We start from the raw sequence: 16443 nt of genomic DNA on the forward strand, positions 1-16443 counted from the left end.
TTAGACTCAATCCAACCAATAGGAGCAGTGGGCCACAGTCCGCCACCCGGGGACCAACTCCAGATGTAGATGCTGTCTTGGTCAGGGGCAGAACATAAATACGCATGTTTTTGATTGTGGGAGGAAACCGGAGTGCCCAGAGGAAACCCACACAAACACGGGGAGAACATGCAAACTCCACACAGAAAGGCTGGGAATTGTTCCACGACCTTCTTGCTGTGAGGCACCAGTGCTAACCACTAATCCACCGTGTCGCTCCAGCAGCAGAAATGTTTCTGTACCCTTCCCAAGAATTTGTCTCTCGAGACAATCCTGTTTCGGAGGTCTACAGACAATTCCTTTAACTTCATGCTTGGTTTGTGCTCTGACACTGTGGGACCTTGTATGTTGACCGATGTGGTCAACTGGATTTACCCCAGGTGGACTCAATTAAGCTGTAGAAACATCTCAAGCATGATCAGCAGAAACAGGATGCACCTGATCTCAATTTTGAGCTTCACAGCAAAGGCTGTGAATACTTATGTACACGTTTTTTATTATTATTTTTAATAAATTTCCAAAAGTCTAAAAAACAAAACAAAAAAAAAACAACCTTTTTTTCACATTGTCATTATGGGGTATTGTGTGTAGAATTTTGAGGGTGGGGGGGAACAATATGATCCATTTTGTAGTAAGGCTGCAACATAAAATAATGTGGGAAAAGTGAAGTGCTGTGAATACTTTCTGGATGCACCGTATGTTTTTTTTTAAATTATTTTGCTAATATTTACAGAATAAATTTACTACCAATCAGCAAGGAAATTCTGTGTCCACTCATTCACTATTCACTCACTCAATGCCACAAAGCTTCAAGTGTTCACTAACTTTGTATTCCTTCCTTCATTGCTGTGGTTTCCTTCATTGTCGTGGTTTCCTTCATTGTCCCGTTCATCAACAATTTACAAAATAATATAGCTTGTATTTCTTTCTGTATTTTGCAGTAGAAGATGAATCTGTCATCGGGTGAAGATGCAGCAGGCCATTTTCTTTCCGTCTGTATGTTTTTCACAAACATGTCAGAATGTCTCATCATGAGTCATTTTTTGTGTAGACGTGTCTGCCCCCAAACTCAAAACAAGACATCTTCGTTGGTGATTAGCATTTCCACCACCAGTCTCTGGTACCGGATGTCACTGAGTGCTGTCATGGCATCCAGCTCCGGGGCCCTCATCAGTGTGGGGCCGAAGACAATACCCAGGTTCTCACTTGTCATGAGGTTTTCCTTCTCATACTGGGTCACCCTGGAGTAAAAGCCAAAAGTGTCAAATTATTTAAATTAAAAAATGCCTCATCTGGCAACATAAACCATTTTTGCAGGCTTGGTAATCATAGCTTTTAGAAACTGGAAGACTGAACTCTGGAGCCTAGAACCAATGGTTTGTCATATCTTGACAAATCTCATTTAGGAATGGAGTGAGAAGTCGGCAACAATAGCTAGCGCCCTTAGGGTGCTTAAAAACCTCCTGTATGCTAACATGGAGATCAATTCAAAAATAGCATTAGGTGTATGTGCCGTGGGGGATAATCAACTTGCTATCTGGTGGTAAAGGCTTTGGCAAGATAATGTTGCTTTAGGAATGGTGTAACCACATCAGTTCAGTAACTATGACAGGTAAAAGAAAAGCCAGTGTGACGAGGTTATTTGTATGTTCAGACCTCTTAAGATGAGCCATGAGGTATCGTAGTGTCTCACAGTGAGCTGGAGGCAGCAGCTTCAAAGCCTCATGGAGAGACTCCAATCGTTTTTCATCATCTGTGATTTCTGCAGTGCACAAACACACAAGATATAAAGTTTTTGGTACTTTTGCACAACCTCACTATGGTACCAGGCAGGGATTAATGCAAAAATATTTATTTTTTTATTTTACAGCCAAATCATAAGCTGTTCACCATCTACCTTTTTAAAGAAACCCTTCTGCAATCAAGTAATAGGATTTAAGGTAAAAAAAAAAAAAAGAAAAAGGAAAAAAAAGTGTGCAGACAGCTAAGACTAGACACTGGTGCAAGCAAATGTAAATTTTTTGACTGAACATTTTCTGAGTGGACTACTGAGCAATGAACGTCCCCTAGGGGAGTCCAGGGGCATGGCCCCTGGGAAATTTTGACAAAATGGTGCAATTTGGTACATTTTGAGAGCACTTTGGTCAGTTTTTCTTGGCTTAAAACACTGGTATTTCACTCTTATACTGGAACAAAATATGGGTCAACTCTTAATTCATTCAAATTTATTTACGATCTTGTGTAATACATTTCCACAAATGGACTGACTGCATTAAGTGACTTTAATTCTGCTGTCCTTGCTTTCACTCTACATTTATCAAATTCTAAGTGTGTCTTATGAAACAAATCAATAATTGCATGTCTGCTTTTAGTAAACCATACACTTTAAGACATGATAAATACTGCCAATGAAAAGTCTTTTGCCACTTGTATGGTAAGTCATTTAAAACTGATGCAATAGTTTAAAAAATTAATTAAAAAAAAAGACCATCACCAGATCAATACCCCATAATAATACCAAATACCAGACCAATGTAGTGTATTCTATCAGATGTCAGGAAAACTGTAACAAACACTACATAGGTGAGACTAAGCAACCTTTCCACAAAAGGCTATACCAGCACCACAGAGAGGGCGCCAGTGGACCTCAGTCTGCAGTTCATCTCCCCCTTAAAAACACTAACCACACATTTGAGGACAAGGAAGTTAAAATCTTAGCCAGAGAGAAGAAATGGTTTGAGAGAGGGGTCAAGGAGGCATTCTATGTGAAACAGTTGAAACCCAGCCTTAACCGGGGAGGGGGTCTGAGACACGCTTTGTCCCCTGTTTACAATGGGGTACTCAGGTCAAAGCAGTTTCAGTCTTTTGTTCATGGTAATGAGTCATTCACGTCATCAGGAGAGTAGGTCAAGGGAGCCATCTAACTATTGTGCTAACTAGAGCACAATAGGTGCTAATTACAGCTTTTGTTTAGTCACTAGCCTATAGCAGTCTACCTCTCGGTAGGAGGGGTCTGGTTAGATTTAAAACTCCAGCTTTTGTGGCTTCTGTTTATTCTTCTCTACAAGAGTCAAGACAGAAGTCAGACTACCAGAGCAAGAATTTTAGCTGAGGAAGCTTCTGCGATTTGAAGTGAAACATCCTCGCGTCAAGCAACCCAGTCAAGTCGAAGATTCAAGCTTCTCTACTATGGAAACCACCTGGACAACTGAGAGCCTACACAGAAATACCAGACCAACTGAATTCTAAATAGTGTTGTGAAATAACACTATTAGTAACTGAGGGTTTCATTAACACTATGCACAGTCTAAATCTATATCCAAAAATTACTAGGCCTTCAAGAATCACTTCACATTCAGCTACTCTCATTGATAATATATTTACAAATGATAGATACCAAAAAACTAAGAGGCTTATTAATTAATGATATTAGTGACCATTTACCAATTTTTATAGTAACTGATTTGAAGTTTAATAAAAATGTACTGAGAAAAAACAATATTGCAAGCACCTGCAATCTGAAGAAGCTATCACTGCCTTAAAAAATGATTTACTTTTATAGGACTGGAATCCCATTTACAATAGGCAAGATGCAAATTTAGCATATTCTGAATTTGAAAACATATTTCTCAATATATATAACAAAAATTGTCCAATTATACAGTATAATAAAAATAACTATAAAGCTAACCCATGGATAACAAAAGGTCTTCAAAAGGCATGTAAAAAGAAAAATAGGCTATACAGAGAATTCATTAAAAGTAAATCGAGAGGCAGAGATTAAATATAAGGACTATAAAAATAAAATAACTATTATGCGGAACTGTAAAAAATCATACTTTGGAAATATACTAAACGATAATAAAAACAACATAAAGGAAACATGGAAAATATTGAACAGTATTATAGCAAATAAACCCAAATCAAATAACTATCCAACATACTTATGACAACAAAGATGAATATAACATGAGCCAAGTAGTGAAAAGTTTCAATAAATTTTTTGCTAATGTTGGGCCAGATCTGGCAGCTGAAATCCCACACAGTACGTGGGAAAATCAGCAATTAATCGCCAGAAATCTGCACACAATGTTTCTCAGCCCAGTAGATGAAAGGGAAATTATTAACATAGTTAGTACATGTTAAAGTAAAAAGTCAACGGATCATAATATGGTACATATGTCCTTAGTAAAGCGAATAATTACTGAAATCGCAAAACCATTATCATATATTTTTAACAAATCATTTCAAACTGGGATTGTTCCTAACAGTATGAAAGTGGCGAAAGTGATACCTTTATTCAAATCTGGCAGCAAGCATCTTTTTACTAACTACAGGCCTGTGGATCTACTGTCACAATTTTCAAAGATACTGGAAAAACTTTACAACAGCAGACTGGATAAATTTATAGATCGACAACTTGCTTGATGAAAGTCAATATGGTTTTAGAGCAAAAAGGTCCACGACACTGGTATTGCTCGATTCCATAGAAGAGATCAATAAACATGTGGAACCAAAGGGTAATAGTTGCAGGTTTATTTATGACTTAAGAAAGGCTTTTGACACAACTGATCACAATATATTATTTCAAAAGTTGGAACTGTATGGGATCAGAGGAGTTGCTCTGAGTTGGATTAAAAGCTACTTACAAAACTGAAAGCAGTTTGTCATACTCGGGGAATATTGTTCTTCATATCTGGACATCATTTGTGGGCTACCACAGGGTTCTGTGTTGGGCCCAAAATGATTTATATTATACATTAGTGATTTATGTAAAGTCTCAGATATGGTTAAAACTGTGCTCTTTGCAGATGACACAAACCTGTTTTGCTCAGGGGAAAATCTGCAACAATTATTATCTGATTTAGGAACAGAAATGATAAAGTTAAAGAGATGGTTTGATATTAACAAATTATCATTAAATTTGTCTAAAACTAAATTGATGTTATTTGGAAATTATAAAAAAGATACAAATTCAGTTAAATATACATGGGGTAAACATAGAACGTGTCAAAGAGAATAAGTTTTTAGGTGTTATTATTGATGAAAAAATTAATTGGAAAGCTCATATTCAGCATATTCAAATGAAGGTATTAAAAAGTATTGCAGTATTAAAGTAAAGCATGTTCTTGATTGCAGAGCACTACATACTCTATTGTTTGGTTGCACCCTATCTGACTTATTGCGCTGAAGTTTGGGGCAACAATTACAAAACTACATTGCAACCATTATTCATTCTTCAAAAAAGAGCATTAAGGACAATTCATAATGCAGGTTATCGAGACCACACCAACCCACTGTTCATTAAATCTCAAATATTAAAACTTAATGATATGATTTCATTCAAGACTGTTCAATTAATGCACAAAGTGAAAAATAAAGAAGTGCCATTTAGAATTCAAGAATATTTTACTGAGAGAGAAGGAAAATATAATTTACGGGGCTTGTATCATTTTAAAATTGCTGGCGCTCGGACGACCAGGAAAGGTTTCTGTGTCTCCATGTGTGGACCTAGATCATGGAATAACCTGACGGATGAACTCAAACGATGTCCAAATATCAATCAGTTTAAAAATCAATATAAAAAAAATGTTGTTTTCAAGATGTATCTAATGAAGTATGATGAGTTTTGTGTTGTCAGTTGTAATTGTGAACTTGTTCAGTAACATTCATTTGTGTATGTGCATGTACGAGTATATGTATATGTGTATGTATATGTGTGTGTGTGTGTGTGTAATTATGTATGTATGTGTAGGTGTATGTTGGTGTGTGTATACATGTATACTGTATATGTATGTAAATATGTATGTAGACGAAGACACGGTGTTCACTTGATATGTTTATGATAATGGGATTTGAGTTTGTGTTGTTAAATGTGTTTGTAGCATGGCCCAAGCAGAGGGTCACCCCTTAGAGTCTGGTCTGCTTGAGGTTTCTTCCTCAATACATCAGAGGGAGTTTTTCCTTACCACTGTCGCCTGTGTGCTTGATCTGGGGGTAGGTAATGTGTATATATGTATGTATGTATATATGGGGTGGGCGCTTATAAGCTTTGCTTCTGCTCACCCCCTTTTTGGTCACACATGTCACTGTGGAATTGTCTTGTATATCAGTTTTTGTTATTGACCAGTTGTGTGCCAAATAAATAAGGTCAAGTTCAAATGCCATCACCAGAATGCAGCGCTTTCAAATGCCACCAGTTATAATATAAATAATAAAAATCAAAAGTACTGAATATACCTGTACAGTATTTAGCATAGTGCTTTAATACAAAATATATCTTGTCATTTTTGAATGGTTTATCTATTATAGAGTAAAAACAGAAGGAAATCAATTGTAAAGCCTGAAAGAAGTTTTTAGAAAGAAAGAAGTATTTTAGCCATAAGATCAAGTGAGAGGGGGAAGTGTTGGCATTTTAAATACTTGAAAGACACTGGACTCATCAAGAGGATTTAGTACTGCTATAACGGACAGATGCAGCAGGTAGCTGCAATACAACAATAAGGATGCCGGCTGCCATTAAACGCCAGAGAAGAGGGGTGCGCTTGATTTTCTACATGTTTTGAGAGGAGCATGTTTTGTGTCAAAATAAAGCCATATATATATATATATATATATATATATATATATATATATATATATATATATATATATATATATATATATATACACACACCCCCCACACACACACTTTTTTTAAGTTAGCAGTTTTATATGACAAAATAAACAGATCATGGACACAAATTTTGTCAGAAATCTGTATACAAACGGAGGTTTTGCAAGCCCTGACTAGAGCAGCATGGTCATAGAGCGCAAACCTCCACCAACATTCGTTTCCAGTTCCACAAATTTTTACTTTGGAAAAAATGTTCAAGGTCAAATTCTTGTTAGAAGTGGCTTTTCATAAGCTAAAATATAATACAAAATATAGATCAAAAGGGCTTTTCAATGTTAAAATCAAATATCCACTAAATCGGCAATATGAATCAGATGCGGATCAAACTTAGTCTGTTCACTGAGAGTGCCAGTTTGCACCTCATTGTCACAAATGAGAGGGATTGAGGGACATTTGATATATATATATATATATATATATATATATAAAATACAAAATGTACAACAAATGGGCTTTTCAATATTAAATTCAAAGGTTACAATATCCACAATCCAGAACAGATCTGGATCAAGCTTTGTCAGGTGATAGTGAGTGCCAGTCTGCACCTCACTTTCAAATATGAGCGTGATTGGGGCATGTTTGATATAATCTAAAATATACATTTAACAGGGTTGTCAATGTTGAATTTATATGGCCACAAAATCTGCAATGCGGAACAGATGTGGATCCAACTTTGTCAGTCGTTAAATGATACCATCCTACATAACGCTCTCAAATATGAAAGAAAACTGATCTTTTTTGACAGAGTTGTGAATTTTTTAGAATTTGATCAATGTTAAATAAAGCATAGGGATTATTACAATTTTCCAAGATTTTTCTTGACTTTGACCTTGAAATTGAATCAGTTCTTGTCTATCAGGACATGATTCATCTGTAAAAAACTGGTCACGATATATGATAAATTGTGGGTTACAGGCTGTTCACAAACAAACAAACAAACGGTTGAAAACATAACTTCCGTCCAACATCGTTGGGGGAGGTAAAACAATCAGAATCAACAGAAATCTTTTAAAATACAATAGATTAAATACAAGCTGTGTTTCTTTTTCCAGGTCAATAAAGAATGAACTGAAAACAAACAAAAACAGTTTGATTTTCTCTTCTTAGGCTAACAAAAAATAAAATCACTGGCAAACAGAAAATATAATGCAATGCTAAAATACCCTCAGCTGTATGCATATAAAAATATGAAACAGAATGTGACCTTTTGATGACTTAAAATAGGTCAAGGTTATTCATCTTTGACCTTGTCCAAGGTCTGTGTCCCAAGAATGCTCCCTGTGAATTTGAAGACCCTGGTAGTAAAAGGACTGGACTTATAATGAGCACAGACGGACGGACGGACACAAGGCCTGTGCAATACCCGATGGCCATATTTTGGCCTTAGGTCAAAATGACCCATTTTCTCTTATTCCATACATGCAAGTAGGGTGAGGTCAAAAAATTTAAACTTTCGGCCCATGAGTGCCATCACTGGGGAGTGTGTGGGAGAGGATTACCCTCCCACAGGTGGGGGTCAGGGAGGGCCTCCCCTGGAAAATTCTTTTGAAAAGAGGTAACAGATGGTGCATTTTGAGCACAATTTTAAGGATGACTAGAACAAAAAGTCCATATATATGTTATATATTTTCACAGAGTGAGGATATCTTTGTTTCTCGGTGTGTGTGGAGAATCCTTGGGTGTCACACAGTTACAAAAGGAGACTGAGATGACTATCACTGTCATTATGAAGGAGTGTTACCTATGACATTCTGGGAATGTGTTCTGTTTCTCTGTGCATCAGTGTTGTGGACTCCAGTGGCTGAAGAAGGCCAAGGTGACGTCCATGTTTCACCTGGCTGCAGAACATGGATGGTTACTTTTGAGAGGTGGAGATGGATCAGCTGTCTGTCTGGATGGCTGCCATCCAGGACGTGTGCTGTTTGTGAATAGACCTCTTTCCATTCTTGACATTTCTACCCATGATTCCTAGTGGGCCATCATGTTGTTAGGCACAGAATGTAAATATAGAGCAGTGAAGTGCCAGTTAGCGCTTTAGTGAGACAATAGTTCATTTATGCATGGTGTTTGGATTTACCAACTATGACAATGTTGAGAAGATGTCACTAAAATCTTGTGACATCCCAAGAGTAGTTAGCTGTTTTTGAAGGCTGTCAACAGAGCAAATTTCATCACTGACCTGAGCCAATAGCATTACAAAGTGTGTTCTGAGCATTTCATCTCAGGTATGTAATCTCTGTAGATAATTCTGAAATGAGTAAAGTAATATATGATGCAATAACATAATGACTGCGAGCTCTAAAAATGGTGAAATTTGGCCATTTGACCCTCCATTCACCATTGCATTTTGAGGACCCCGATTGCTGTTTATTCTTCACCCACCTATGATCATCAGAACCATTTTCACAAATGATTTAATGTGTTCCAATAGTTTTATATTGGAACACATAATCAATTGTTGATTTGGTGGATTGGCTTTGCTATTTCTGTGACCATCAAGACCAACTTGTACTTCATAAGGATTGATGCCAATCAATCACCTTCAGCTTGTCAAGCAAATATAGCCTCACCCATAGAAATTTGACAACATGCATGGGCCATCAAAACTGAGGCATTTACAGCATTTTTAAGACATTTCAAAGGTTCCTGCTTCAGGTTTACAGCGGCTCGCCCAATAATATGGCATCATGCGATGTACCACGGACAAAAAACATGAATGGAAAGAGGTCTACAACCACTCCGAACATAACAGTCTGAACATAATGAGGATGACAGATGAGGGGCAAGTATTGACATGTGCATGTAAATGTGCAAGTAATACTTGTCTGTCTGCCATATATTGGCGGGGCTCAGACATTCCATGTGGATGAACAACCAGCAATGGTGGGAAAAAAAACAGTGCAGGAGAGGAAAACATGAAGAAATAACTGGTACTGAAAGAGAGCACAAGCCCTCAGTGGGATGTTCTCACTGTACTGTAACCTGTTGTCAACCTGTTCCGTCAGTGCCTTGTAAGTGGACCAAGTCACAGTTTTTCTGTTTTGAGTAAGACGTCATAATTTTGTAGTGAACATGTCGCCTGCCACATGTCCTTTCATAGCCACAGAATCATGACACGAAATGTCTTCTCAGGCCTGTAATCTGTATCCTGGAATGACCGATTTTTCAAATAAATAAAAAATACTCACAAGGTTCCACCATAACCTAAGATCTGATACTTATGTTTGAAGCTCAGTTTACCAACAAGGTGTCCGTCTTTTCGTTCACAGCAAAAACAAAAGCGCATAGACATACTTGCAGTATCTAGGAACCATGGGTAGGCATCATATGTGATGAGTGGAATTGGAAGATCTCTGAAATATAATTTCAGCGCTCCAGTGATGATGTTGATGTCCTCATAAGCACCAGAGGAAATATCAGCCTTCTCGCCATCTGCATAATAAATCAACCAAATAAATTAGTAAGTCCTTTACAGATCGAAAAGTCTTCAATGGTGTGCATTTTTAAAAACAACTACGAAAAGTTTCTCAAAAATCTGAAGCAGAGAAGAATCTTCCCCCAAAATAACTGTTTCAAAATCAACTCTGTAGAAGTTGAATCACATGCTGATACATAATATCCATCACACAACAGAGACTAACAGGCTTCATTGCTTTCACTGGCAAGAAAAGGTTTATTGGCCTAGACTTCAAAGACAATGCTGTAATCTTTGCAACACCATGACTGTAGCACTTGAGAAGCTGAGGAGACACATTCACTTATTTCTGCAGTGATATTCATGTTTCTGGGTCCTTTTGGCCTTTGAAATGGAGAGACAACGGGGAAGAACTTATGTACACAAGAGGCTGCTGGACACAGGAATTTGGCGATATCAATTTTGTTGCAGCATAATGGCCCAAGTGTTTAGAATTTTGGTGCTTTCTGTCTTATTGTATGACTGTGAGACCTGGATGCTGACCTAAGGCAAGAACGAGATGTCTAGTATTAGGTGTCTTCAGGGCATCCTTGGGTAACTTTGGAATGACTCTGTGCCAAATGAATGGCTACTTAGGGAGATTAAAATGAGCAGTATCACTTGCATTGTGAGAGAACGTGAGCTATGACATTTTAGTCATGTGGCACGTTTCTCTGGGCATGATCCAGCACACAGCTGCCTCTGAGTTGAGGACACCTGTGGCTGGAAAATGCTAATGAGATGCTCACATTTCACCTGGTGGTGTCAAATTGTCTTTGTACTAACAAGGGTCTCCATGGTTCCACAAAAATCACAACACTGGCTGCAAGGACAAGATAATCAGAATCCCAGTTGGAATAACAACATGGCCAAAGGAGAAGATATAAGTCACAGTTAATAAGACAATGACACTCATTACTGTGGTGGTGGGTTCCACCTGACGTCAAGCATGCTGAGACTGTACAACAGTTGAAAGAAGGTGGCTGAGGATTAGTAAACATCAGAATCACAATGTAGGCACAAACAAGGAACATCTGTGAGTACGCCAAGACAACGCTTCACAGGGCCAAACCACTCAGCAAATACCTCAGGCAGGTCACAAGGTGGCAAGAAGGAGAAAGAACAGAAGACATCACTGAAGATTACATGCCTCCATGAATTGTTTCATAGAGCGGGATGTATCACACAACAATGAGTGATTCAGCAGCATCAACACTAGCCAGGAGAACAGCAGGGCAGGGGCAGAGAAAACATGCAAAAGTGACATACAGTGCTGTGAAAAAGTGTTTGCACTCTTGACCCTTTACATGTTAGATTTTTATTAGGACATCAAAAAACAAAACAAAAATTCAGGCCTTGTATATTAGAATTTCCAAAATCATGTTCTTTAAACTCACAGTGAAAGTAAATCTCTACAGTTTGATATAAATTAATTAAAAATTTAAAAGCCAAAATGATGGTGTGAATAAGTACTGTAAGAGATGGATACGTGAACATTCCCAAGACACTATGTCTTGGACATTATTTACATGAATTATGAAGAAATACAAACAGTATAGCACTCTATGGTAAATCGGTGTGGAGTAGACAGTTCTCAAAAACTGAGTGACTGTAGAAGAAGAAGGTGAAGAGTGAGGAAAGCCACCAAGACAACCCTGAAGAAGTTATAGACTTCTGTGGCTGTGATTGAAGAAATTGTGCAAAGTGCAGGTTTTGAGTGTTGCATCACCAGTTAGCTTCATGATGAAGTGATATAGAGGTTTCTATAAAAAAAGAAAGGAAAAAAAAAAACACTTGAAAGTTCAGCTACAATTTGCCAGAAGGCACATTGGAGATTCAAGCATAGATTTGACGTTTTGTTGAAAGAAGATTATTCTCTCTCCAACTCCACTATGAAGGCAGGAGTGGTGATACAAAATGCAAAACCTGCACTTTGCACAATCTCTTCAATCACAGCCACAGAAGTCTATAACTTCTTCAGGGTTGTCCTGGTGTCTTGGTGGCTTTCCTCACTCTTCAACGTCTTATACAGTCAGTCAGTTTTTGAGAATTATCTACTCCACACAGATTTACCATAGAGTGCTATACTGTTTGTATTTCTTCATAATTCATGTAAATAATGTCCAAGACATAGTCAGTGTCTTGGGAATGTTCACGTATCCCTCCCCTGACTTGTCCAAAGAAAGCGATATATAAAAGTGATGGTTAACATGTGCTATACTAAAGGTGGCACTTACTTATTCACACTAGTGATGGGATGAACAACACTGGTGCGTCAGCACTGTGCTGAGCACACAAGAGTGAAACACCGTATTGGTGCATGTATCGCTTTAAGAAAAAATCATGTGACCGATACAGGAACTGTGTCGTTCGACTGCGCCGTGCCAAACTGTGTTTATAAGGAAACAAACTGTATCGACATGTTGCAGATTTGTTGGATGGAGTTTTGCTGTTAGATTTTTGCTTGCCCTCACCTTGTTCCACTGACTTCATGGATCGTTCAAAGACGTTTCCCCAGTCCGGAATAATTTTGATCTTTTGACGCCAAATAAGATAAATCTTTTTCTTCTTTGGGCATTGTTTATTGTTATTTTTCCAATTAGATATGTTTGTACTCCTTTACAATATTGGAAGAATAGCCAGAAAACATATCCACACCTTTATCAACTTGCACTGAAATTTTTATGCGCACCATTTTCATCTGTACCCTGTGAAATTGTTTTTTTCTAAGGCAGGGGAACTGGTGTGTAAGAGGAGAAATCGCCTTGGAGCAAAGACACTTCACAAACCTTTGTTCCTCAACAAAAATGCATAAATTAATCTATTTTTAGTCTTTTATTTCGTATGCTTTAACACTTAAGTTAACAAATTTCCATACATAAGTTACAAATTTTAACTCTGAATTTTATTACAGACAAATTTGCTATATTTTACAAACCAACTCAGTTTAGCATTTACACAAACAAGGTTTTAAGCAAATTTTAAACTCTTCTCATGAACAGCTTAACTCGACACACAAATTGAGCACATGAAATTATGCAATGATGAGATCATAATTTTAAATAGAGGACTGGTGATTAACTATTTCACAGGCTGATGCTGCATTTGCAGCACATTAGCTTTTCCTTCTTATTTTAATTTTATTTACCTGCAATGATTTTATAACTACTGCAGGGGTCACTATTGAGCGACCAACACAGTGTCAATACAGTGCCGACACAGTTTGTGTAGTGTGTCAATACACTCCTTGAGGTATCATCATCCCATCACTAATTCACACCATCATTTTGGCTTTTAGATTTTTAATTAATTTATATCAAACTGTAGAGATTTAGAGCATGATTTTGTAAATTTTAATATACAAGGCCTGAATTTTTGTTTTGTTTTTTGATGTTCTAATAAAAATCTAACATGTAAAGGGTCAAGGGGGCAAACCCTTTTTCACAGCACTGTATGCAGCAACTGTGGTGTCCAGGATACTTGTGATGACCCACATGTTTATTTGTGCACAGGTGGTTTTTTTTCTGATCAAAAGCAGTACAATAATTGGATTTTGTACTTGCAGCAAATGACACTTACCTCTGTCAAAGGCCAGCTTAACATCTTCAATCAGCTCACTGAAACCCGATATTCTGTACAAACCCTCTGACTGAAGACCTAAAGACACACAAGGAAATGAGCAGGGATGCCACTGTTAGCCAAATGAATTAAACTGAAATTATGATCAAACATTTCTTTTCTAAAGTACTTGCTAAATGATAAGCGCCCCTTTCTTAGGACATCTTTAATCATATTAAAACATTGTGATCAAGTCAGCCTCTGAGGGCTTTTCTCACCTTTGATGATTTTACTGTGTGAGAAAAATCCCTTTTTAATCATAAAAGGCTGTCATTAGGGCAATTTCAGTAAAGCTCTAAATGAACTTGAATCTATATTTTTCCCAAACTGTAAAATTATGGAATGTATTTATTTAACACATTCTTGCATTTTATGATTATTTACAATCTATATTTTTGGTAGTTAATCTTTCAGCTACACCCCCCAAAACGACCTTCAGGGTCACCACAGCAGAACCAGTACAGATTTCCAATGGTATTTGGCCCCAATTTTTCACCGGATGTCTTTTGACACAAATCCAGTTCTACAGTCTCCCAGTCAACTACTGTTCAGGACCTACTCTGCTTCACTTCTGAGATTCAACAGGATCAGGTGTACACAAAGAAGAATGGCTCCACCACAATATGCTGTATATTGTTGGTAACCGTTTTTTGTTTTTTTTTACTGTGCACAATACTGTCACTAAAACTACGACTATTTCGAAATCTGGTGCAGGGTTGATACAAACTGGCATATTTGGAAAAAACAAAAAAACAAAACAAAAACAACTCCCCCCCTCCAAAAAAACTGACACTGACCTGGCTATATTTCTTCAGACCTTTTTTTTATGACTAAAGTGCTGCCAATTGCAAAAGTAGGTCACTAACACCAATGAATAGCTATTTTGAGCCTACAGTTTTGTTTCAATTTACCCCGCTGAGTGTCATGAGTTGCGTTTATTATTATTAAAGTGTGTCAAGGGGCCAAGAGGTTACACGTAGTGTTTCCAGTATGGAAAGTTCCTGGTTCAAAATCCACCCCTGCTCATTCTTCACATATTATGGAGTTGTATCAGGAAGGGCATCTGGCATGAAACTTGTGCCAAATCAATATGCAGATCCAAATGCTGTGGCAACATCGAAAACAAGGGAGCAGCCGAAAGGACTATTTATTGCAAACAAAGTACTGATTAAAAGGAGAGAGACATGCTCAAGGAGAAAGACAAAGACTGTGTGTGCTTGTCCTTCTGCAGTCAGGCTCAAGTCTTCCAGTTAAATCTTTACTGAATGCAGTATAGTATAGCCTAGTACTGTCACTCAAGTCTTCAATCAAGCCAATAGTCTACAACAGCTTCCTTATGAACCGCAAATAATTTGGTTCTTACCAAGATTTAAAAAAAAAAGATTTAGAAGTGTTAGATCATTTATCTTGTTTTAAGAGTTAATTTCCTATTTTAAGTGTTCAACATGCTTATTTCTAAATTTAACAATCTTAATTCAAGACATCGTATCAAGTGAAATTATCTATCCATGCAGCAAAATAATTTCCATCAGATTTAGTTATTTTTTAAAATCTTGTTTTTAGACACCCCTTTTTTGCAGTGTGGCCAAAAATTCACTCACTTGCCCACACACGCTTATTTTTTGAACAATTTCAACCAGTTTGAATAAAGGCGAACACATTTTTACATCTTCCTCTCCTGCAGCCCTCTTTGGTGTTTTGTCAGCCTTTTATCAATATCTTTTTTTTTTCTTTCTATTTTCAATGGCTGCAGCAAAGAAAGAAACATTTTGCACAAATTAAAGAATTAGTGATTCATAAACAGCATTAACCTCTTCTTACCTCTGGCCTCAATTTCCTGTATGCACATGTCAACCACCATTGGCCTCTTGGAGTTGTGGGCTTTGACCAGCGTGGTCAAGTCACAACTGTAGACCTTCTTCACATGTCGCAGGTCTGGCTGGCAGTCGTTCGGCACCATTTTGGAGCACTGCTTATGGACATTCAAACCGCAGTCTAACAGATAGAAAGAAAGGGTGGGGTTTGTGGGGTTCCTCAGGGTTCTGTGTTGGCACCAAAGTTATTCATATTGTATATCAATGATTTATGTAAAGTCTGTTTAAAGCAGTCCTCTTTGCAGATGATACAAACTTATTTTGTTCAGGAGATAATTTGCAACAATTATTAGCTGATCTGGGATCAGAAATTATAGAAGAGATGGTTTGATATGAACAAATTGTCACTAAATTGGTCTAAACCTAAAATAATGTTGGGAACCATAAAAAGATAAACAAATACAGTTAAACATACAGGGGGTAAATATATAACCTGTCAAAGAGAACAAGTTGTTAGGTGTGATCATCGATGTCAGAATCAACTGGAAAGCACATATTCAATATATTCAAAAGAAAGTATCAAAAAGTACAACAATATTAAGCAGGGCAAAGCACATTCTTGATGGTAAAGCACTACATACTCTGTATTGCACATCGATTGCACCTTACTTGACTTATGGTGCTGCAGTATGGGGCAACAACTACAAAACTATAGTATAACCATTATTCAACCGTCAAAAAAGAGCATTAAGAATAATTCATAATGCAGGTTATTATGGATCATACCAATCCACTGTTTGTTAAATCAAAGATTTTAAAACTCCATGACATGATTTCATTTA

General features: G+C 37.3%; 1 protein-coding gene across 1 annotated transcript in view; it reads right to left on the reverse strand.

Annotated features, from left to right (window-relative positions):
* Positions 1–964: 964 nt before the first annotated feature.
* The window catches only part of LOC117513935 (N-chimaerin-like), a 69392-nt gene continuing 53913 nt past the window's right edge, over positions 965–16443 (reverse strand). The window contains exons 11-15 of the mRNA XM_034174191.1: positions 15609–15782; positions 13749–13826; positions 10010–10147; positions 1696–1801; positions 965–1280 (exon numbers count right to left, since the gene is read on the reverse strand). Coding sequence (XP_034030082.1) covers positions 1109–1280; positions 1696–1801; positions 10010–10147; positions 13749–13826; positions 15609–15782 — 668 coding nt within the window. The 3' untranslated portion in view covers positions 965–1108. The remainder of the gene's footprint in view (positions 1281–1695; positions 1802–10009; positions 10148–13748; positions 13827–15608; positions 15783–16443) is intronic.

The sequence above is a fragment of the Thalassophryne amazonica genome, chromosome 1 (genome assembly GCF_902500255.1).
Source record: "Thalassophryne amazonica chromosome 1, fThaAma1.1, whole genome shotgun sequence".
Lineage (NCBI taxonomy): Eukaryota > Metazoa > Chordata > Actinopteri > Batrachoidiformes > Batrachoididae > Thalassophryne > Thalassophryne amazonica.